The 24,033-nt window shown below is 40.3% G+C and overlaps 1 protein-coding gene across 5 annotated transcripts in view; it reads left to right on the top strand.

Moving 5' to 3' along the window:
* TSPAN5 (tetraspanin 5) overlaps positions 1–24,027 on the top strand; it is a 93,241-nt gene extending 69,214 nt beyond the window's left edge. For 3 of the 5 annotated variants that reach the window (XM_035890341.1, XM_035890342.1, XM_009634771.2), the window contains 7 exons: positions 2,042–2,092; positions 11,851–11,997; positions 13,949–14,119; positions 16,143–16,268; positions 19,296–19,343; positions 19,493–19,609; positions 20,170–22,383. In XM_035890341.1, the coding sequence (XP_035746234.1) occupies positions 2,042–2,092; positions 11,851–11,997; positions 13,949–14,119; positions 16,143–16,268; positions 19,296–19,343; positions 19,493–19,609; positions 20,170–20,235 (726 nt within the window). In that variant the 3' untranslated portion in view covers positions 20,236–22,383. Of the gene's footprint in view, positions 1–2,041; positions 2,093–11,850; positions 11,998–13,948; positions 14,120–16,142; positions 16,269–19,295; positions 19,344–19,492; positions 19,610–20,169; positions 22,384–22,452 lie in introns of those variants that run through there. The other 2 variants (XR_004841458.1, XM_035890344.1) reach the window with 2 other exon arrangements.
* Positions 24,028–24,033: the final 6 nt, after the last annotated feature.

Raw genomic sequence — 24,033 nt, forward strand, 5'->3', positions numbered from 1 at the left:
CCAAATGCAGCTTATGGATTTTTATAAGAAGACAGCTTTTTTCCCTCACTCCTGTTCCTTCAACCTTGGTGCCTTTGGCTGTAAGAAAGGAAAGGAGCCTGTTACTGCAAAAAAGAACTTAACTTCATTTGTCTGAAAGTGATTTGGAAACTTGTACAGCTTTATCTCAAGTTTCAAATAATCACTGCAGTCAGGAGGTTTGCAGACACTCTTCTGGCAAGCCTTATAATCATAGAAAAAAAGCAGTCTCAATACAGGTAAGATGACCTTCTTTGGCTCACGTAGTGTATCACAGGAAGCTGTACTGACATTCTCAAATCCATCTCTTGTACTTTGTAGACAATTAAGGCTGCTGAAGTAACAGACTTTCTTGACCAGCAGTTCTGTTTTTCCATCTAGGAAAAAATTCCATTTATCTTGTATTAAAATACAGCCAAGCCTGCAACAGTTCCCTTTGAAGAATACTGGCTTGTACTATTGTTTAAATTTATGGTCATGACTCTTCAAGTCAAAAAGGAGAGTTTCATTCGCAGTTAGTATAGATGGGCTTCTGGGTGAGCTGGCTGCGTGTGGTATGCACGGTCCTTTGGTCACCTGGCAAAACACACTTGGAGGAGAAAGTCAGAGATGTGAGAGGCATTAGGAAACTTCAGGGTATTGCAGTGAGTATACTCCACTTGATATTGAGTTATGCTTTACAGATATTCTTGTAGTATAAAGCTAAAGTTGCCACTTAAAAAAAAAAGTGTGAATAAGGAAGAAGGAATCTTGCTTTGAAGCTGTTGAAATCACTTCTGGGAAAGCTTTTAAAGTTGATACTCGTGCCCCTTCCCAACTCTCAACAGAAAAACACTTTTGTCCTGTTTTGCAAAAGAAAAATCATTAGGATACTTAATTGTTTACACAAATCTTAAGAGAAAGCATACTGTACGCCAAAATAAATCTGTACACTGCAGTGTGGAGGCACCAGAAAGAAAACCAGAGTTTGATGGTTGAGCAACATTCCATTACGTGCCCTGAAACTAGAGTGAATATAGTTTTCCTTTTAGCCAGCACTTAGGTTTTAAAAAACAGAGATGAAAGTTGGACAGATGGACATTTAGGTATGTGCTTAGACACCTACTATATGTTTTTTTTAAAACTTTCTACATAATTGGTACTGTATCATGCCAAATATGCAGTGGTGATGTTGGGAGACAGAGTCATTATTCTGCCTGTTTTGCTTGTTTGACTGATCCTTAGTGTGGGTTTTGTGTGGAAACCTGTAGCATTTGGAGGGAAACAGTGCACTCTAAATTATTCAGTGGAATGGAGAATACAAGGATATAACAAAATCATAGGTGCTGTTCCTTTTTCTGTCATGGAGGAAAGACAACCGTTGTCTTTGGAGTTTGGTGCTTTTGAGTCCCGTGGAGAAGAAAGGGACTGTAACTGCCTTTACAAAATACAGAAACATTCAGTATCAGAAAGGTTATAAAACATTGACTTCAGGGTTTTTAAAAATTCTTACTCTTTTAGAACAGTGTTATTTTTATTATTTTTTTCCCCAGAAATCATGGGTTATATTTAAACAGCTATCTGTGTTTCTGTGGACAACACTGCTGAAACTGATAATGTATGTGTATTTAGGACTTTCTTTTAATCACTTACTCTCACTGGGAGAGAGCTGCAAGGACAATTGTTTTGTGCAGGTGGTGGTAGTACAATAGTAAAATAATATGTTGCTTGACTGTGGAGTTTGCTTTGAGGCTGACAAACTCAAAAAGGACCTTATGTGCTTGATACTGAGAAAATGACATTTATTGCACCTACTATTCCTATGTGCAATATCCCTGAATGAGCTGTGCAAGTTCTACATCTTTCCAGTTACAATGGTTGAGCTGTAAAATAAACAACTACATATTTTAAAACTCTCAGCAAGCCCCCACATAAAATTGATTATCCAACAGAGAGGATGAGTCAATATGTATGTTTAGAAAAAAAAAAAATCCATAAATTTATATAGTTCCTGCTCTGATATATATTTTTTTTTCCTCTTTAGTTCCTTGGCATAGCATTTCTTGGGATTGGATTGTGGGCATGGAATGAAAAGGTAAGTCGGAACATAGAACCAGGCTCCAGGTTTTTCCTCTTTCTCTCTTTTTCTGATGAAATACCAGAATAGTAATATGCTCCACATTTGTATGTGTCCACACACAGTTTCTAGTGAAACAAAATCAAGCTTCTCTGTCAAATAAAACCTTGGCTCAGCTCACCTAGAGGAAGATCCTTGGCATCTTTCCCAAGAATGCCTTGGCAAGAAATCATGGCTGACACTTGCACATAAAATAACCATTTCAATCCATGTGTGCTCAAACTGCAGCTCAGATAGTAGAACACTCTACTGAAGGCAGTAGTGGCAGTGTGTCACTGCTGCATGTGTCCCCTGGAAGGGAGAGGGAGCCCACGTGTCTCAGAGGGCAGCTTCCTGAAAATAGGCCTCCTTGGCTTTGCCTTAACATAGCATGCTAATTGCTGTTCTTAAACAAAACAAACAAAAAAAAAAGACCCCAAACAACAGACCCAAACCAAAATGAACCCCCAAACCCAAGCCAAAGCTGAGACAGAATAACTGTTGTTTTTTCTTGTGCAAATAAAACTGTCCACTGGAACACTCTCTGTTGCAAGACTGTAAAATCAGCTTGGAAATGGGAAGAAAGGGGGTGGGGAAAGAGAAAACATTTGTGAACCAGAGCCTAATTTTTAGTGTGCTTGCTGCAGAATCTGGGAAGAAAAAATATCCAGATACAATATCCAAAACAAGTCAGTATGTGTTTGGTTACTGGATGAGGAGTTTGGCTCGCTAAAAGGCAACAGCTAAAATCAAAGCCAGAATTTCCTTTTCTTCTTTGTTTAAAAGATTGAAAATAATAAAACCTGGCTGATAACAGTCATGCTATGATATTCAGTTACGTAATGTTTTTTTCTTCTTTTAATGGAAAACACTGACTAAGTTAAAAATTGATGTTCACTTAAGGCATAATAACTGGTGCTTGCAGCAGAACAAATAACACATTGGAAGTGCTGGAGTTTTGCCACTTAAAAATTCAGGACAAATTTTGCTGGTTGAGAAGCAAGTTGTAAACTTAGATTCTAATTGCTCTATGTGCATGTGCCTTGGATGTAGATAATTACAAATAGTAATGGGATATTAATTAACTCACACTGCATGCACCCATATATATGTATATTTACATACTATATGATACTCATGTTGGATGGCTTGACTAGGCTTGGAAAGAGATGCTGTGATTTTTTTTTTTTTTTTCATTCAGCAAAGATGTAAAACCATGTTATATTTAATACCCTGAGCATACTCACAGAGCTTATACCTCTGTCTAAGCTCCAGAGAAGAACTTTATTTTTGAGTGGCGTTCTAGAAAAGATTTTAACATGTTTGTATCGTTTCAGTAGGTAATGCAAATGATTCCTCTTTTAGAATGAATAGGCAGGTAAAGGGAAAACAGCTATAGTCTAGTGTTTGAAGCCTAAAATATACCAGTTCTACAGCTAGAGGGTGTTCTGGCAACATAGTGGTTTGTTAGGTTTTACGCATTTTCTATATGGGAAAGCACACACCCACACCCACACACCTCCCAGCCCCACCCGACCCCCCCTTCCTAGCCAGAGGCCAAAGCTCATGGTTTTACTTGAGATTTGGACATCTGTTATCAAGTTACCTTAAACCATTTTTAATCAGATTGTGAAAGTGAGAGAAAATGCCATGTTGTTTTTAAGACAAGCAAATAAAATCACCTAGAACAGTTTAATATGCATTAGCTCAGACTCCATATGTAGTTTTTCTGTAGAAATTAATAAATTAAATACTGTTTATTGCTTTAAAGCACAGGTTTTTCTTGGAAAAGAGCATCTCTCCCCAGCTTCTTGTAACTGTTGTGTACTGCGGTGCTTAGTGTGGACTGTTTCAGTTCATGGTTGTATCAACCAAAAGGTGGTATAAGTATAGCTGAACTGCAGAGCTCTTGAGCACAGACTTGATTTTTGTAGCAGGAACTATGGAAAAATGAATTAGTGTCAAGCCAGTTTGAGACTTCTCAGCTTTCTAGAGGACAGGCAATGGCCAGAAGTTGCAGTCAGCAAGATCAAGTTCCAGATACTCATAGGCCCCATGCAATGTGGTGGCGGGCAGATCAGTTACATCCCAGAGTTGTTCTTGCTGCAGCTGGGGAGTTGGAGGCGAAGGCCAAGTAAGTGAAGCCTAAGACTTGAGAGATCTGTAACTTAACTGAAAGGCATTTCTCTAGCTAGGCTGCTTCTTTCCTGAGGCTAGCTGGGATATATCTCAGGCATTACGGGCTGTTGCAGTAGTATACTGTAAGAAAACAAAGCAGCTTTGGAGAGAAGGACCTGGGGGTCCTGGTGTACACCAAGTCGAACAAGAGCCAGTACTGTGCCCTTGTGACAAAGGCAGCTAACAGTGTCCTGGGCAGTATTAAGAGCGTTGCCAGCAGGTTGAGGGAGTGGATTCTTCCCCTCTATGCAGTACTGATGAGGCCATGCCTGGGCCAGTTCTGGGTTCCCCAGTATAAGTGACGCACTGATGTACTGGACAGCCCAGCAAAGGGCTGCCTAGATGATTAACAGGCTGGAGCATCTCTACTATAAGGAGGGGCTGAGGGAACTATGACTGTTCAGCCTGGAGAAGAACAGGCTTGGGGGAATCTTAATGTATATAAATACCTGAAGGGAGAGTGCAAAAAGGATGGAGCCAGGCTGTTTCCAGTGGTGCCCAGTAATAGAGACAATAGACGCAAACTGAAACACAGGAAGTTCCCTCTGAACATCAGGAAATCTTTTTTTTTTTTTCCTTCTTTTTTTTCTTTTCTGTGAGGGTGACCAAGCACTGGCACAGTTTGCCCAGAGATGATGTAGAGTGTCCTTCTTTGGAGATATTCAAAAGCAGTCTGGACATGGTCCTAGACAGCCAGGTCTAGGTGACCAGATGACCTCCAGAGGTTCTTTCCAACCTCAACCATTCTGTGAAGACTGCCACTGTCCCAATGAACTAAGTCTTTAGCAGAGTTAAACTTGGTGCTGCTATTGTATAATGCATAAATATAAATTCTAAGTTTTTTTGCAGGATTGGGTCTTCAGAAGGACTGTTCTACTGTAAACTGATTTGATGGTGGGAAGGATTTTGATTTACTTCTATCTTGAATTGTGTGGCTTTATATCCAGCTGTGTTGTTTTATAACCCAGCCATCAACTTGTATATATAGAATCATTTTAAGGTAAAAAGACAGTGTGCCAGGCCACATTAAAAATGCAGGATGTAAAGAATTAATCCCCATTTTACAGGAGTCCTGCTTGCTGCCGGCTAAAAACAGTTTGGGGTAGATTTGTGGGTTTGGTGGCCAGTTTCTCTTTTTTGCTAGGTTGGCTTTAATTCTTCCCTTTAAACTTTGTTGTAAAGAAGGAAAAAAAGCACACTATACAGTCTCGTGACCTTCCTTACAGCCTTTGCAGGGAGGCAAAAGAGCTCGTTTGTCAAATAGGCAATAGAATTGGCTTGACAGCCAGTCAGCCAGCCCTAAACAAAAACTGAGCAATTAGCATTCTGAGTCATGAACCTGAAAGAGAGCTGGGGGGTGGGGTGGGGGCAATAAACTCGGAGGACGAATAAAGCTGTCTATACATGGATGCATGATATAGCTCACAATCTCGCAGTGTTTTCAGGCACGCTAGACTTGGGCTTGTACCATAAAAATTTTATCCATGGCAGCTGATTTCCACCCCCACCCCTACCAACAGTGACGTGAACATTGTTAACATAGAAAGTGTCTGTACTAAGCCCAAGCAACTTATACTACCTTTGCTCAGCAGCAGGAGAAAAATGTTTGTTTTGCTGGCTTTGAAACACTTCAAGTCACTTCTTCTGTTTGCTTAAAAATAAACTAGACTTGTACAAAATACCTATTTCCCTTCTTGGTTATATATATTGGATAATGTGGTCTTAAGGCTTATTGGGAGTGTTCATGGTATGATGCCAGTAGGTACCTGGGAAAATAAGCTTCTTGGTTCTGTCACTACCTGCAGGAGATTTATATTTAAGAGAAGTGAGAAGTAAGTGATGAATTGCTGTTATGTCTTCTGAGACCGTATAGACTGTCCATAAAGAGGGAATTTTTAGAAGGAAAGCACTTTGGTTTTGGGGTATACATTAAGTAGGAGGTAGCAAAGGTAGAAATACTAAAGTGGGAGGAAAAAAATCAGGAGATCCTTGCAAAATTTGTCAGTTAGACTTAGTTCATGTATAAGGTTGACTGAAATGAAGAGGGAGAAGTGGAAGAGGTTGATTATGTGTGTAAGTTCAGTTTCTAGGCTTTCCTTGTTAAGTCAGCTTAACTGGAAGACACTCCAGCTCAGAAGTCAAGTTGTGTGTAGTCTGCAGTATCAGTATGGTACCTCTGTGGGCCAGCATAGTATTCTTGGCAAGCAGGAGCTCTAAAACTGGATCTCAAGTTGTAAGCTAGACTTTTACGCGTTGATATAGGGTGATTTAGGCCTGCTTTGGTGTTCTGGGATGGGCTATACTCCCTACGTAGAAACAATCACAATTTGTCAGACCAGGTCTGTCGCTTCTTTTACTGTCCCAGTGAGTGGCAGACATCAAGAGGGAGTGATGTGCTAGTCACTCCATAGTTGTTGTGCATACATGTTTATCACATGGTTCTCTTAACAACAATTGCCAACAAGGAAACTGTGTGCATTATCCTGTGGATCCTTGTGGGCTGAAGGATACCCAAAGCATTTATCTTGCTTCTAAGCAAGGACTGCGTGTGTAGATTTTACAGGACTGGGGAGAAGAGAGGGATACTAACATTCGCTATTAAATATAATTAAAATTTCAGTGCATAAAGATGGATTATCTAAGCAGGCTTTTGAATCATTTTACTAGTGTTCCAACACCTTGTAACCATTAATCCTGAAAAATGTAGACATTTGTATCTTGGATGTACTTATGCCAGTTATTCACCTATTGAACTCTGCTTTGTCATGACAAGAAAGCTAAACTAGTTCTTCTTCACCAGAAACTTGAAAAATAAAGTTCTGCTGCTATTACTGTTTGCTGTGGGAAATGCAAAACCAACAAAAATCAAGGAAATAAGATCTGTAAACATCCCCCACCTAGTTTCTAGCTTGCAGAGACAAAATTCTTGAGTGGAATTAATTTGGCACGTTTCAAAGACTATTGTTCTGTTCCCCATGCTTATTCAGATGCACAGCATGGAGAAACTGCATGGATTTTATGACTAACAAAGTAGAGAGACGTTTCTCCATTTTAAAATCATGCATTTGGAAATACTTTTATTTCCTATCACCCCCATGTGTTCGTGTTCGCCAGTGATTCCAAGTCCTGCAGATGAGCTTGTGGAAATGCTAATCCTCTGTTTGCAAAGAAGAAATGTTTTAGAAGATCTAGTATTACTGAATCTTTTTCTGAGCATCTGCTTTTTTGTCCCCATAGTAATGGGATTCTGCAGCAGGGAAGGTTTTTTTTCCCATCTTGGAGAAAATGGAAAGAAAAATAGCTGATTTCTCCCATCCTACTGGTGTTGGTTTCTTTTCTTTTTTTATTTTAATGGCCCTCTGGGATGTTTGTCATGGGGACTGTTGTGTTGAGTCCTGTTCCTTTACGTGCACTCCCGTGGGCCAAATTTATCACCTCTTTGTTCCCAGGATGATGATTCTCCAAGTTGTCTCTGACACAGGATGCCTTAAATTTTCATTACTGGACAGTAGTACAAATTGTCCCGATGATCTTAAAGAGTACAAGATGGAGACCCTTATTGCTTTTCTAAGTGACTGTTGCTTCCTTATTTTTATTGACGGGATAAAGGCAAACAATTGTGCTGCTATAATATCAACAGGGGCTTTCTTGAGTTACTGCCTTCAAGATCAGCACTTTTTCGTTTGCCTTGTTCTCCCTTGAGTTATGCATGAGATCCAGCTTGTAGGGTGGAGGGCTCTGGCCATGGGGAAAAAAATGGCATGACAACAGAGGATCTGTCGCTGGATTCAGGCATCTCTCATAGACTGTTTTTCTGCCTGTGCTGACATACCATAAGGAGAAGACTCCAGTTCTGTAGGAGCTTCTGGTGGGCCTGGCTTGGTTGTCTCATGTTTCTTGGTGGAAGGCACCACCAGTGCCTTTTCCCCCCACTCTTTTGTTGGAGAAAAGAGCAGGTCATACTGTTTCACTTGACTTCCTTGCCTGAGTTTGGGGTGGGGTAGGAATATGAGGTCAGTCTTCCCTATTTCATGCCTACATCATTGTATCCTAGTGATTGAAGTACATTTAACAAATAAAGAAACTTCTTTCTTTCATAACTTCACCATTATTGATTTTAGTTCAGTTATGGATGATGCTTTTGTTGCTTCACTACCCCAAACAAATTTCGACTCATGGTGGATTAAAAGCTTAAGTAATAATGCAGGCACTGTAATGTACAGCAAGCAATTGAGAGTGGGGTAACAGAGCAAACAGATGAGCTGGAGATCAGCCAGGGAACGTGTCCGACCGGCTCTCCTTGTGGGACTACAGAAGAGTCCTGGATTGATGCCATCATGTGAAGAAAGTTTTAGAGTATGTAGCTTTGCACAAACAAAGTGTTTACTGCCAAATAAAGATTACGCACATGCCTAAACTACCAAGAAAATGATGTGTGTGTACCCCAGAAAAATAACTGTACTTCCAAAATGAGAATGTGGGTTTAGGAAAAAAAAAAAAGTATTTCCTCCTTTCAGATGCTAAAGCATCAGTAGTACTTGCAACTAACAGTAAAGGTTGGACTGGACTACTGCAGTAGCGTTGCTTAGAAAAATACTTTGCAATTGTAGAAGACCTGACTTTAAAGGATTTACAGGTGGCTTGTTTAGGTCTTGCATTGAGGCAAGAGATCAGTCGACAAACAGCCACCATATAGTCCAGCTGACTGGTCAGCCTGACGATTCAGAGTGTGTCACTGGAGGACTCAGTGTTAGAATATGAGATTCCTGATCCTCTGCTCAGGTACCTCTGGAAATGTTTCCTTCTGCTTTTGGCTAAAGATGGGATGAAGACAGAATTGTTCACTACTAGGTGTTTGTACATCTCTGCCAAACTTTCCCCAGAAGTAGCCACGACAGTCAAAAAATACTGAATACTGTGGTAGTGGGCATTATAGAAACTTGCAGTGGATAGGAAAAGTACGTGCCTATTATAGGACTATACATTTAGTTGTTCTTAATGGTATAAAGTGAGATAATATTCCTCGGTTATTGCCCTGCTGCTTGAAGCAAAATATGCTTTTCTTTAAAGTATTGCACCACTGTCTCTTCAGAGAGCTTCTATGTTAGTGTCCAGAAAAAAACAAGACTGGAAAACTGTATTTCAGCAGTAAGTAGCAATCTTCTATCAGACTACCTCTGTGCATCTGTAGCTGTCACCACAGAGCATTGCTAGCTATTGTTTTATTGCCAAAGCCTCTCTGAAGATTGTATATCCTGAGATATCTCTCCAGAATACTGATAACTTGGGATTCATATGCAGGAAGCAGAGAATTACACAGTATGTGCTTTGCGCTGTCAGGATGTGTTATTTGGGGTTTATCCAAGCCAGGCTTATGATTGTCATATGTGGACTAGCAAAAGAGGCACATAAAAGTGCTTTCCAAGGACAGCAAACAATGGCAGATAAAGCTTGTGTTGTTCTATTTCAGTACATGTCAGATCTTAGCAACCCTGAGCATTTGGAGCCTGGAGGGGACCAGAGATTAGATGAGTGACTTTTGTCAGGATAAGTGTTCATTTCAGCCTGGCTTGTACCATCTCATCACTAGTTAGTTAGCAAAAGGGATGTGCCAACTGGTCTGCTTTGATAGCAATACTGGCTCTGAGCAGCGTTGTTATATCATGCCTGACGCCTATTTTTGTCTTTTTAATGAATGACAATAAGACTAGTACTATGTGTAATGTAGGAGGAAAGTGATGAATGTGATTTTTTTTTTTTTTTAAAATGTATTTTTTTAATGCCTCTCTGTCAGGCAATAGCCTTCTGTAGTAGGAAGGAGAGGAATCCGTTTTGAGAGAGTCATTCATGCTGTTGGTGTATTGTTCGTGCTTTAGGATCGGGTTGCAGTTAGGTTTTTCTTTTGCTTTTAGCATGCTGGCCTTTTCCAAGGCTCCTTGCTGTGTGTATTGGAGAAATTCACATGTGTGTATTTTATCCAGTCTATTGGTGTCTGCAGAATTAAAAAGCTTTGAGTACTGTCTTCATTTACTACTCGCTCAGTGTCAGTTTTCCTTGGGAAACTGTGGAAGTGGTTGCAGACTATGTGCAGTACTGTATTAGAGATGTTGGTTATATGGCTATTTATACATTCTGGGTGGTCCAAACTGAGTATATTTAAAAAAAAAAAAATTAAAAAATCACAGGTCTAAAGCCACAGTTGTGAACAGTCATCTGTTAGCAATGTTACTAGCCTCTTTTGGAAATGAAGTTATGATAATTTCCTTCAGAATTATTGCTGGTTTGGGACTATTTCAAAGGAGCAAAGGAGATAGAAACAAGGAAAAGAATGAAGAACTTAATAATTCTGCACATAGGGAGCTGTGGCTTGAAAAGCAACAGTATAGACCTTTACCTGTCTATACTGTTGCTTTTCAAGCCACAGCTTCATTCAGAGTTAGTGGGGAAAGCAGTAGTCCAAAACACTCAGCCTGGGTTCAGACTTCTTTGAGAAACCCATGGAGAAATGTCTGCTACAGCACAGTATACTTTGCATTGACCTACAGCACTAGAGAGGTGAATGAAGAAATAGTGATACTTCAGCCTTTTTGCTGCCAAAAGGGTTTAGGAAACTGTAACTGTTCCTGTGCAAACTCACTGGAATAAGGAAGACTTTGTACTTGCTTCTTGATATGACCCATCTGTTCAACATCAGCCAAACTCTAGTTAAAATGTGTTCAAAGAAATAAAATAGTTCCTCAGGATTACTGGCGTCACAACCCAAGCTCTGCTTCTGAGGGGGCAATGGCATTGCAAGCAGACTGTGCTGACTGTCATATCTAAAACACAGCATATGTGGTTTACCATATGATAAGTCTAACCTAAGTTAGTGCTAACCATCTCCCAAGACAAGTCCTTAAACTGCCTTATGTCCTACTGAGAGACTTAACATTATTTTCAAAATTTTCTTGCTGATTAGTCAGTAGCCGTACTTCATTTATATAATGAGTTTTTGGCACTGTAGGTGCCTGAAGTTGAATTGGCCAGGTATCTAGTTTGTCAAAATTTGGTTCTAAATTTGTTGTTGCGAGATGCTGCAACCTAGGAGGAGCTCGCTTCTATTTTCTGTCAATTGTTGTAAATGCTGAGCATAAATGCTAAACTCAAGGTGGTGTTCCTGCGATTGACCGTGTAACTGTGTGCTTACATAAACAATGTATATGATACCTAAAATGTATCTCAGCATGGGTAATAGGATTGTGTTAAGTTCTGTTCAAGTATCTGTTCTGACTTTCTGGCAGACTAATTCTCATAGCTACAGAAGCTGTGGTTTCTCGCAGAGGACTCTGGAAGCACATTTTGTTGTTCATTCCACATGTTGATTCAGAAATACTGTACATAAGTGCCCTTTTTATCTCTTTTTGAATGCAAAGATTTGCTTAATTATGTTTTCTTGATGTACTGCAGAGCATATATTTGCTGTAGTCTTCTACCTTTAAGAAAAAAAAAAATGCAAGCAGAATTTGTACAACTGAAAGCTGAACATACCTGTTATCCCTTGGTGTTGTTTTTTTTCCCAGGGAGTGCTGTCCAATATTTCCTCCATCACCGACCTGGGAGGCTTTGATCCAGTTTGGCTCTTCCTAGTGGTAGGAGGAGTTATGTTCATTTTGGGATTTGCAGGATGCATTGGAGCTTTGAGAGAAAACACCTTTCTTCTCAAATTTGTGAGTAGCCTTTGCAACTGTGGCATTCACGGGTTACATAGCATTAAATCGTGTTCTCTGTTCTTGCTTAAGCTCCTGCTTAACTGTGTAAAGATTTAAAAACGTCTTGGGGAGCAGAAGGTGTTATCTGATGTGAGAGCACTGTTCTGTGAATCGCTTTTGCTTAACTGTTCACGCTTTACAGATCTTCAGTCTCTGGTGCTTACTGTTTTGGGTTTTTTGAGGTTTGAAACTATTGATGGTAAGAATCATAACATGGAACTACTGCTTTTCATATGGATATAGCCTAACATTTTGCTTTCCTGTCACGAAAAGAGAGAAATTTCTGCTAAGAGTCTGCATGTTGAACTTTGAGTCCATAAGATGCCTATGAAGTATGAGGAATGTAGATACACCACTGAATGTGACCCATGTGATTTCTGCTGTGCAAGTGCCCCTCCCTTCATGGTTCAGAGGAGATAGGACTGTTACGAGGGGTTGCTCGCTGATATCCTCCGTTCTGTACCATTTAGCTAATTTGAAAAGGCTTCGTTGCTTACTGTCAGTGCTGGGGCCTGAGAGGCAGAAAGAGAGGAGAATGTGCCCAGGATAGGTAAAGCAAAACAAAAGTTGTAGTCTTGAACTCTGGGCTGGACTGTTGGTTGGGGAAGGAGCTGCTGGTATACAAACACACCTCAGTATTCAAAGCTCCTGTAGCTAAGTAGCCTGGTTCTGTTTTTTGAAGGCCCTCCTTCTGTGAGCTTTGAAGATAAGGATAACAGTATCATGTTCCATTTTAGATAAATTTAAGAAAATTTTAAGATTTGTAATAAAAATTCAAGATTCTTTCCTCCACCACCCCAACTTCTGGAGGTGGGCAAAGCCTAGGTATTAGCTGTGTCTTCGTAACACTAACAGTTAATATATATGTGAAAAGGCTTCCAGTGAAACAACTGCCTTCAAGTGACATATTTGGCTCCCACAGACACGTTGTATAAGGGGAGGAGGCAGTTGAAAGGTACAGTTTTTTAGGCATTTATGAAGTAGCTTGGGATAGTTCTAGCTTGCTCTTGTCTTGCCTAAAAAAAAAAAAAAAAAAAAAAAAGGGGTGGGGTGGGGTAGCTATTGTAACACCTTTTTCTTCTCCTCTTCCTTGTTTCTCTTAGCTTGCCTGAAATGAACCCATCTGCTGTACCAGAAATAGCTTCCTAACAGCAGCTGCAGGAGAAATTAAAAATGCATCTGAACAAACACAGAGAGCATATTAAAATGAAACTCAAAGGCGCAGTTGCAAAAGGGATGGACTTCCAGTATATGAGGACCCCTGTGTGTTTTAAAACAGTGTAGACTCAGTGGAGATGCTTAGAGAAAGTGGCAGATCATTAGTAATGCCTTTGGCATCCATTGCATTTGCATTAATCATAGCAGCCTCATTTGGTTTTAATGTGGATGTGAGTCATTCCATAGACATTCTGCTCTGACTTAGTCATTAATTAATTTCTGCTGTTACCAATTTTTGCTTTGTCCGCTTAGGCAAAGCTTTACCAATGAGGGTGTCTAAAGAAAAATTCACATAAAAGGCATTTCACTGGCACTATTGGTTGTTTATGCCTTTGAAGATGTAAGTACCTACACAGAAATTTAAGAAGAGTTTTCAGAGGGCCCTGCAGGTGGTGAGTAGCTATCTCTGTTGAAATTTACAGTGAGTTCTCTCATACCTCTCTGAAAACCCCAGTGAAATGTCCAAAGTTTGACTTTGCTGGCATATTTATTGTTTGTTAGAATAGAATTCAGATTCCTATACTACAGCTCTAAGTAAAAATGGTGTATTTTTAATTTAAAATTCCCTGTGTGCTGGAAGAGCTTGAACTTGCACTGCAACAGATAAAGCCCTAACACTGGACATAATTGTGAAAAATAAGGTTTAGGTCATAAAGCAAAATAATTTTAACCTTTTTCTTTTTCTTCATAGTTTTCTGTGTTTCTTGGAATTATTTTCTTCTTGGAGCTCACTGCTGGTGTTCTAGCATTTGTTTTCAAAGACTGGATAAAGGACCAGCTGTATTTCTTTATAAACAACAACATCCGAGCATACCGAGATGACATTGATTTGCAAAACCTCATAGACTTCACACAGGAATATGTAAGTTGGACTTTTTTTTTTTTTTTTTTTTTTTTAAATCTTGCTTTAAAGAAATACCTACTCTGTTTTTTTACTTCCCATCTGCTTATTTTCTTCAGGAACAACAAATATTCTGGCGTATAATACTTTTGAATAGATATATATATGTATTTTTCCCTTGACAGAACTTCTGCAAACACACAGCACCTGTGAGAAGTGGCTTATTCGCTCATGTATGACTGAGCAAAACAAGGTGGAGAGTTGGGGTGATCTATTCTTGAAGATTGAGAGACCATGTGTCAAATCTACCAGTTAATCACAGTGTCTTGTTGTGTTCAGTTTTTTGGAACATATTCCACATTTGTATGAAGATATTTTAGGGTTCTTGGGGGGAGGGGTGTACAAAATATTTTATTGTAGGAGCTATCATGTCTGTTCAAAAAAAAAATAAATCCTTTTCTAAGCTTAATCTGGTTCTGAGATGAATGTTGGTGTAGTGTTAGCAATGTTAGAGGTGCTACACCACACTGCAGAGTAGCAGAGATGTGTGGCTGGTCTGAGTGAAGCTACAATGTTACTTCTTTTTAAGTAGACTTAATGCAGTCAGCCTAATGAAGTGGGCAACTCTTGAAGTTCTCATAGGAAATCTCTAAATGACACTACATCTGCACTTGGGAGGGAAGGGTGAAACCAGAGATGCCCACACTTGTGTGGGTTAAGCTTTGTAATTTATCACTGTGCTTAAAGGAGTCTTGCACTGACTTCTGCACACCAGTTATTTTGCCCGTACTCAATTCTGGCCTGTGTTGATGAACTCCTCTTTGAATTCAGCCCTCTGTAGCTAACATGGTTAAGTGTTGGTTGAAATCATGCTTACTAATTTTTGTACATTCAGCAATTAAAATAATTTCATTCAGTGTTTGATTTGCTTCTATGTGCCTTGAGGGAAAAAATGACAAGTGAGTAGCAGGATGTGAATCCTTGCACTGGTTTGAATCTTGTCCATTTGGGAGAAGGTCAGAGGTCACCACAGTCTGAAAGCAGTGGTCTACTTGTATGCATCCCAAAGGCTACAGTCCAATTTTGCAGGCACTAGATAAAACTTGCTCTCCTAACCGGATTAGCACTCTTAGCAGGTAAGTCAGGGACAGCATGAGTCTGGAGAGCAAGCTGCTTTTTCAGCTAGTGGACATAATGCTTGAAGGCAACATGTTCAGATATTGCAGAGTGGACTGTGCTACATCTAGAAAGAGAGAATTGCCATTCCAACATTTTTAAAAATGTGGTTTGCTTGGGTTGTTTTAAATTACTTTTTTTTTTTTAAGTTGACATGGATGGGTTCATTGGGCTAGCTCCTTAAATGCTGTAACAATCAGTGCTCCACTGATCTCTAGTCCATTCTTTTTATGTTCAGCAAGTTCTACCAATTCCTTGTGTGTTCAGCATGTTGTGCCTGAGACTAAGCCTACCATTTGGCATATTTACCTTTTGAAGGATTCTGCCTGCCTTTAGTAAAGATGTTATTTGTGCAACGTGTGATGCTCGGGAAACAATGTGTTCATGCTGTCTGATGTACAGCCAGGCAAAGATTCCCCCAAACTGGCAAAAGGAGTAGCTTTACCAGTGTAGCCCTCGGAGCTGATTAGTTTTGCTGAGAACCCAGGGCACATTAGACTGGACAGAATATCACACTCCTGGCTCTACTATCCCTGGGGCCCGAGCTGGTAGGCCTGTGCAACTCTGTGGTGTTGTGTAGGCTTATCAGCTCACTCCATGGGTTTCTCTCCAGAGAGCAACGTTGCAGGGTGTGAACATAACTTTAATCACATGATAATATTCCAACAACTTCCAGGTTTGGAATGGTCTTTTTTTTTTAAGAAAAAAAACCAAAACCCAAAATAAGAACAAGCAGCTTCAATGAAACCAGAGGGAATCTCAGATTTTGTTTTGAAAGCTAGAGGAAAACTGGCAGTGACAATGTCTGTTACTGATGCTGAGATTTGTTTGTTCTGAAAGTCAAGAAGCTTTCTCTTCTTTGTTCTAGTGGCAGTGCTGTGGGGCTTTTGGAGCTGATGACTGGAACCTTAATATTTACTTCAATTGCACAGATTCCAACGCAAGTAGAGAGCGCTGTGGGGTGCCATTCTCTTGCTGCACTAAAGACCCTGCCGTAAGTGCCGGTCATGAGGGTAGGATGGGTCTGCTGTTCCAATTTTAAATTGCTTTATAAGATTATTTTTTTTTTCTTTTTCTTGGAAGTCATGCATGATTGTTACCTTCTCACAAACGTGGATACTTTTTTTTTTTTTGTACTTGCAGTTCAGCTTAACCACTAACTTCTCTGCAGTCAGCAAAAATCCTGAGCTAACTTAAGTCTTCATTTTGTGCTGTTTGCTGCTTTTCATTAGAATGAGAGAGCCATGGGCTTGGCTAAACATACATATAAATTGCAGCAAGTATAAAAAGCAGAAGACCTTAATGAATTGAAGGATATGAGCTTTCGATTGAGTATCATTAGGATATTTCATTCAATGCCCTAACGAACAGCAGCTCTAAGGTCAGACACTCTAAAGCAGGTATTACTCATTATTTAATGCAGTGCCCAGAGGCTGCAGCCAGTTTGACCCAGTTTGTGCTAGGTACGGTAATGAATGACAGTCTGTGCCCTGAAGAACTGACATATGTTTGCATTAGAATCTTGAGTTGGGTATGGACATCTTTACATGCTCTTTTTTTTCCCCCCTTTAAAATCAGTGGTTGTCCTACAGTCACCTGAGATCAGACTTGGAAGGTCAGAAATTGTTTGAGAGAACAGCTTTTTGGTAAATTTTCATGTCTTTTTAAATAGTTACAGTTCTGAGTCATCAAGCAGAAAATGTTGGAGCCATACACTACTAGTACAGACATGATCAAGAAAAAGATGGGTGTGACCATGGAAACAGTTATGTGGCTAACACTGCATATATTTGACTTTCATATAGCTTAAAAGCAGCAGCCTGTGAGTGATTGTATTATCTAGTATTTCAGCTGTGGCTTTTTCCCCCCCTGGAGTTCCTTGAATATATGAGTCTGTAGCACTGACTAAAGTTAGGCAAGTTGCCAACAGGCACCTCAGGTGCTTCTTGCCTTGCTAATGCAATGCAGTCGCTGCTCCTGGCGTCCAGTCCCTACTGCTGCTCCCCCATCTTCCAATAAGGCACTGCCACTTGCACAAGCTGCATTCTGGTTCCTTTGCAGTGAACGTGTCTTCACAGTGGTTTGAGTCTTTCTCACAAACAAGCATTGCTGAAAATGTTTTAATGAAATAGAACAAAATGTAGGTTAGACTCAAGTGTTACATGATGCTTAGGATTCCCCCTACTGTTTGCCTATCTGCCCACCCACCCGCACAGAGAGGTCATCACAACCCAGTTTTAAAAATATAGTTGTTATAAAACCAAACCAGTGTCAGCAGTACAAGGTAATCCTATAAATACATAATCCATGCTAAAGTTATCTCTCTCTCTCTTTCTGTGTATGTGGTTATGCAGTTTTTTAGGGGGTGATGCAGCAACCAGAAATTTAAAGATAAGTCTCATTCATTATAGGGAAGCAACATGCTTAATTGCCTTTAAAATAAAAACTAAAAGTAATAATATTTCTAAAAATTTTAGAAGTCATGCATACAATGGATATAATTGTAACTAAGCTGTGACTGGTTCAGTTGCACATGTTTATACTGTGGGAATGCAAATTTGTCCCTTCTGGAATTAGGATGCAGTGTTGGACTGACGCAGAAAGTTACGTGGATGCTTTATTGAACAGGACTTAGTTTTAGTCTAGCTTTTAGTTTAGCTTGAATCAGGAAGTGGTAAGTTTAAGGTAGGCCAAAATAAGTCTCCTGTACAGGCAAGGCCTGGAAACGTTGATTTATTTCCATTTCATTCTTCACACTTTTTTTGGTTAACAAATTCCAAGGCTTAAGGCAGAAGACACTGATGATAAAGCAAGCAGGCATTCGATACAGAGAAGAAAGCGTAAAATCTCTCTGTTGGAATCTTATCTACTTTTACAGCCCTGAAATGCGTGGCACTGTTGTATTTTATATCCTGGAACAGAAGCATTCATCTTGTTAAAAGATACAAATTGCTCAAATCTTGAAGGTCCATTGAGGGAATTCAGCTTGGGCAACTGACAGGATGTGACCCGTTGATGCACTTTGTGCAAAGTGAGGAAACACTTAGAGGAGCTTTAACAGCTGTATGGCTGCTTTTAAAAATCTATTTCTCTGCTGGCTGCCTTTCTCACTTCCCACAATTTGATTACATTGTGGTGTTCAGTACACCTAGCTAAGATTGGCTGATTTTCTCACTTCCCTGAGTAGTTCCTTCTTCTGCTCCCTGTTGGTATATGAGCCAGTAACTTAATATTTTGCTGTCATTGTGGCTGACACCAAAAGTAGTTGCTTCATTTTATTGCCCTGAAATAACTCTGTAACAGACTAAATGTAGCTTCAGCTTCTGGTGGGTAGCACTTGTTCGCTAGGAAAAGTCTGCCATAGCCTGTTTTATTAGCTGTGCTTTGGGAGTACTAAAGCAGAGGCAGCAGGAAAAAAACCCTCTCCTTTCCCATTGGTATTGAGCTCCTGTAAGAAAGGATAGGCAGTAAGAACACAGTACCCCATCTCTTCTTTTTCCTCCCTGTTTTTTGGAAAGGAACTATGTACTGTATGTATTTCTACAGACATCCTTGGTAAGAACTTGCAGCTTCTGCAACAGAATTGCCCCTTCTTACCTCTTCACACTGCACAGACTGAACTCTGAAAAGGTTAACAGTAGTCTTGGCATATTTTTCAGTACAGACAAAACCTTTCAGCAGAAGGGACTTTTGCTTAAGATAGATGTTCCCTAATCCCTTTACTTCGACTTCTTGAATGCTTGCATCTGGAGCATGGAGTTCACATAGGTGGAGGGCCAGTTTTCCCAGCTTGCTGCCCTGAGAGCTGAAAATATTTTTTTGACAGTGTGCTTTTGTTTGTTTCAAAATATTAATAGCACTGAATAGAAAAGGAAGGGATTTTTAAAAAGCAATATGGTAACCAAGGCTAGGACGATTGTCTTACTACATACAGGACCAACTCTGGGGAGCTGGGAGAGGGTGTTTGGGAGACATTTCACTGATTGCCTCTCTCCTGTCTTTCTTTCTCTCCCCCCCCCAGGAAGATGTTATTAATACTCAGTGTGGCTACGACGCAAGGCAAAAACCAGTAAGCTTTTTTTTTTTTCTTTTTTTTCTTTTTTTTTTTGGTAACGTGGTATCTTAAGGATCTGAATCGCTCTTGCAAGAGCAGGTTATTCTACTGATGGGGTAGTTGAATGTAATTATCTCTGTTTTCTTTCCTCTTCTCCTTGGCAGGAGGTGGATCAGCAGATTGTTATCTACACTAAAGGCTGTGTCCCTCAGTTTGAGAAATGGTTGCAGGACAATCTTACCATAGTTGCTGGTATATTCATTGGGATAGCATTACTGCAGGTAAACATCATATTCCTTGTAACGTGTTACACAGAACAACAGCAGATAAATAGAATATGTGAGGGGAGAACTGGAAATACAGCGTCACTTGCACTGAGAAATATAACGTCTGTAGGTTTTAGTGAGGGGATCTAAATGTATGAGGCTTGCTTTGTTTTAAGGAGTATTTAGTTTTTATCTGTAGGAATGTGTTTTTTTCTTTTCAACTGTCTGTGGGTCAAAACTAACATTCTGTGTTAGACAAAGATTAGGTAGAGATTTTTAAGCTGGTAGACACCTGATGTTGTTGATGGTGCTTAGATGAGCAGAGAAAAACCTTTACAGTTGCATTTGTGAAGCAAGTCTAAACTTTTCCATTTCCTGGAACCCAGTGGCACTATAAAAATACTGGGGTTACAGGAGTTTTTCGATACTCTTCCTTCTTCCAACACTTACTGTTAATTTGATTTCTAACTTTGTGTTGCTTGTTCTCATACCAAAGTTCTGTATAACCTAAGGAGTTTGCCTGTGTGAAAAGAGTTGTCCAATGCTCCAAATGAATAAACTGTTGTCTCTTCCAGATATTTGGGATATGCTTAGCCCAGAATTTGGTTAGTGACATTGAGGCTGTCAGAGCCAGCTGGTAAAACTGCTGAAGTAACCACAACAAGACACTGGACAACCGAAACCCTCTGAAACCTCCAGTGTGTCGCTCCGACACCAAGCTGCATGGACATGGGTGACAGGGAAGCCTTCTCTCCCAAGTAGTCTCAAATCCAAGTTCCTGATACTGCAGTGAACTCGTGTTTCTTTGGGGTGGGGGAGAGAAGAGTGGGCTATTTAAAACCTGCTGCTCACTGACAACTTTTTTTTTTTTCTCTTAAACCACCAGTTTGAAAGCTGTTGAGCCGTGAATCTCTACTGTATTCTTGATCCTGAGTAACAAGTGGACACTTTTTAAAATTGGTGTATTCAGTGGGACAGAGTTGCATCATTGTAGTCTGTGGATATGCTGTTTATTCTTCGTGTCATGAGCTCTTTGATAGCTGCCAAATATTCCTGAGATGGTCTCTCTCCTCACCACTCCATAAAGGAACAATCTTCTTGTTTTCACAGCTAAACATAGCTACAGGCCTAAACCCATCAAGCAGGAAGCAACTTTCTATGCATCTATTGTACAGTAAAAGAAATTGTTTTTAAAACAAGGGAAAATTTTTTTTTTATGCAAGCTTCCAACCATCTCCTTATTGTACTTTGAGGTTGGAATCAGCAAGCTCATAGGGAGAATTGCCTAATTTTATCAACATCTTTCTTCCTTCTCCACCCTTGTATGAAGGGAATGGGGTTTTGTATTTGACAAACAAGGGTTGTAGAGCCTTTGGTTGCTGCCATACCTTAGGACTTCAGTCTCTTAAGGCAAGGATGGGATATAACTGTATAAATGTATGAAAGCAGTGTGGATGTTGGGTCCAAGTGAATAATATTATTCAAAGAATGAATTATATATTAACTTAAAAAAGATCAAAACATATGTGTCTGATATGGCTAAATCTTTTGTTTCTCTGGAGTTTAGTGTAACCTAATGTATTAGGGATCTCACTAATATTAGTGCTTTGATATTCTTGTGCAAAACGTCTTTTAAGATAATTCCTTGGTCTGTTCCTAGCTGAGGCTTTGGTCTTTCTTTTTTCTTTTTTTTTTTTTCTTTAATTCTTTTTACTTGCATGAGCTGTGGAGTAAGAATCTGTGACACTCCAGTGCTTTAAATCTGTGCATATGTTTTAATACAGTCTAATCCAAACTTATTTATTGGTAAATGCATGTGATTATGGAAAGATCATATCCCATTCTCTTGGAAGTTGGAGAGAACAGCTTTTGCCAGAGTAAATGCTTACCTCCAGTGGACAAATCCTTGCTATGGAGATGTGTCTCCCTTTGTTGTTCTAAATGCAACAAAAAGCTTTCTTGAAGCAATGGAATAAAAGTTTTAAAATGAAGTGCATATTAGGATCAGCCAAGACAGACTCTTCTGAATTGGACAAAAGAGAGCAGAATTTGGAATAAAGCACAAATAAGTGAAAGAAGAATTAGGTCAGACTCCATCCAGCTTAGAGTTTTTGATTTGTTCTTCTTCACTAATAATAGTGAACTTACAAACCTTACCATGGCTTGGGTAGTTTTATTGCACTTTGTATAAATTTAGCTTGTTGTATGACCCTTCTCAGTATCTGCAGAACCAGTCCTGAAAGCTGCGAGCTCTCGGCTCCTGCTTTGGTCAGGCAGTGGCAAAGGGTGGATAGCACCTATTTGTAAGAGCTTAGCATCTTTCTGAGATGAGTTTCCTGAAATGAAGTATGCGGAGTAGAAGAGATGAGCGCATTGTTTTCAAAGCTTCCCTGTTCTGGGGGACGGATAGAAGGCTGGACTGATGACCTATTAAGGTCCTTTCTGGTCCTGTGACTCTTAAACATGTGAGTATATGTACCCTTGCACATTTTGCCTTTCTTGTGCTTTAGTTGGCCGTGGTTTTTTGTTCCCCCCCTTGCCCCTCTGAAGCCTGGTGGTAGGCACACCGGCGCTTCTCAGATGCCTCAGACAGTGCTGTTGTCCTGTCTTTGAGCATTACCTCATCCTTTTCTGGTTAACTCCCACTGACTGGCTCTGAATCAGGCAGCCTCCATATCCTTTGGTATCTGCTGTTAAAGGCCAGCCATGACTCAGAGTAATTTATTTTTTTTTAAAACCTTTGAAAGCAATTATAATTCACTATCCTTAATAAAGTTGGTTCCACCTCACCACAGTGTTATGTTTTTCTTAGCCACTCCTCAACTTGAGGAATTACTGGTGTTTGTTTCCCCCCAAAGGGACACACCGTTTTGCCTGATAGCAGCAGGACAGACAGACCATCAGCACCAGTGTTGCTGCAGTGAGACAAAATGGTGCGGGGAGAAATTGGGGAAGCGTGGTTGAGGAAGTTACCCCTCCACCCAGGAGCCTTGATTGAGATCCAGCGCTTTGGTTTGGAGAGAAGGAAAAAAAGCCTACACTACAGAAACGTTCCTTTTTGCCACTGATCTTGAAAACTGCTGTTGCTGCTGGGGGCTTCTGAAGACAACTTCATTCTTCTACTTGAATTTCTGCAGTTGTACTGTATTGGCCTTCTGTCTTGTCATGCTGTTCTCTGAGTTCCAGTCTGCTGGACGTGCTGTTGGCAGTGTCAGACTGATAGGAAGGTAAATGCTCAGAGGTGAGCAAATCTCGTTCTCGCTACTTGCACGTGTACGCACAAAGGTGCAACACTTCTGCTGAGTCCCAGAATGACTGACTGTTCTTATAAAAACCACTAAGTAACTTATTTTTTGAGAGCTTGTCTTTATTGCTGCAGATGCCGATCTTCCCCCCTTCCCTGCTCCCAAGAGACACTCTTATTTTCCTCATTTTTGCAGTTGTTTTATGGCTGCATATGGAATGTTCAGGATTAGCTGTCTATATTGCACATTTGAATCCCACATTTTTTTTGTCTACAGTTTGGGTAAGACGTCCTAGAAATGCCCCATCAGCAGCTACTCAGCAGCTTAGTTGTCCCGTTTGCGAAAGCTTGTGGGAGGCCCCGGAAATCAATCTCTTACTATCAGAGCCTGCCAAATGCAAGCAAGCTTTCTTCCAGAAAACTTTGTGAAAACTTCAGGTGAGCTGCAACTAGAGCACAACTGTTAGCTACGTGGGCTCATTTTCTAAAGCAATAAGATGGGGTAGGCGGTGGTGACTACTTGGCAATTTCTGGCCTGCCTGGTGTCATGGTGGCGTAGATGTGAGTTCAGAGGTCGGTCTAATTATCTTTAGCGTGCAGTAGTTGTTTGGAAATTTGTTGTCAGGCTTGCGGCCCTCATGGAGTGTGCAACAGCTTGCTGGGCGATTTGTATGGGATTGGTGGCGTTGTTACCGAGAGGTCTGGTAGGTGCAGCAGTAGCCCTGGCTTTAAGGCAATTTCCAAATTCCCCACTGAGCCCTGCCAAAGGGTATCACAGTCCTTGCTCCCCTCTGCTTTCAAAATACTCTCCATGTTCACAGGCCTTTCTGTTGTTTGATCTCTCTCTCTCTGTTTTTTGGTTTGGTCTTTTTTTATTTTTATTATTTTTTATTAATAGCCTAATGGACAGGTGTTCGATTTGTCTCTGTGTGTCCATTTCAGTAGCAGTAGGTTATCTTCAAAATCCATCATTTGAATTGTGCCCCTTAGAGTTTGAAGCTGTGGAGATGCTCGCTGAAGCGTGCTCTGTGCTGGGAGCCGCCTTCTCTCCCCTGCGAGAGAGACGCTCGCCCTGGTCCTGGTGTGTAAATAGCGTTTGAGATGTAAATAGTAGCATGCAGGTTAAACGATTCTTGCACATGACTGCTTTTTCACCCTAAAAGCGTTTGTTACGGCTAGGAAAGCCGTCCACTGG

Source organism: Egretta garzetta, unplaced genomic scaffold, assembly GCF_000687185.1.
Source record: "Egretta garzetta isolate BGI_Z169 unplaced genomic scaffold, ASM68718v1 scaffold72, whole genome shotgun sequence".
In the NCBI taxonomy this organism is placed as follows: domain Eukaryota; kingdom Metazoa; phylum Chordata; class Aves; order Pelecaniformes; family Ardeidae; genus Egretta; species Egretta garzetta.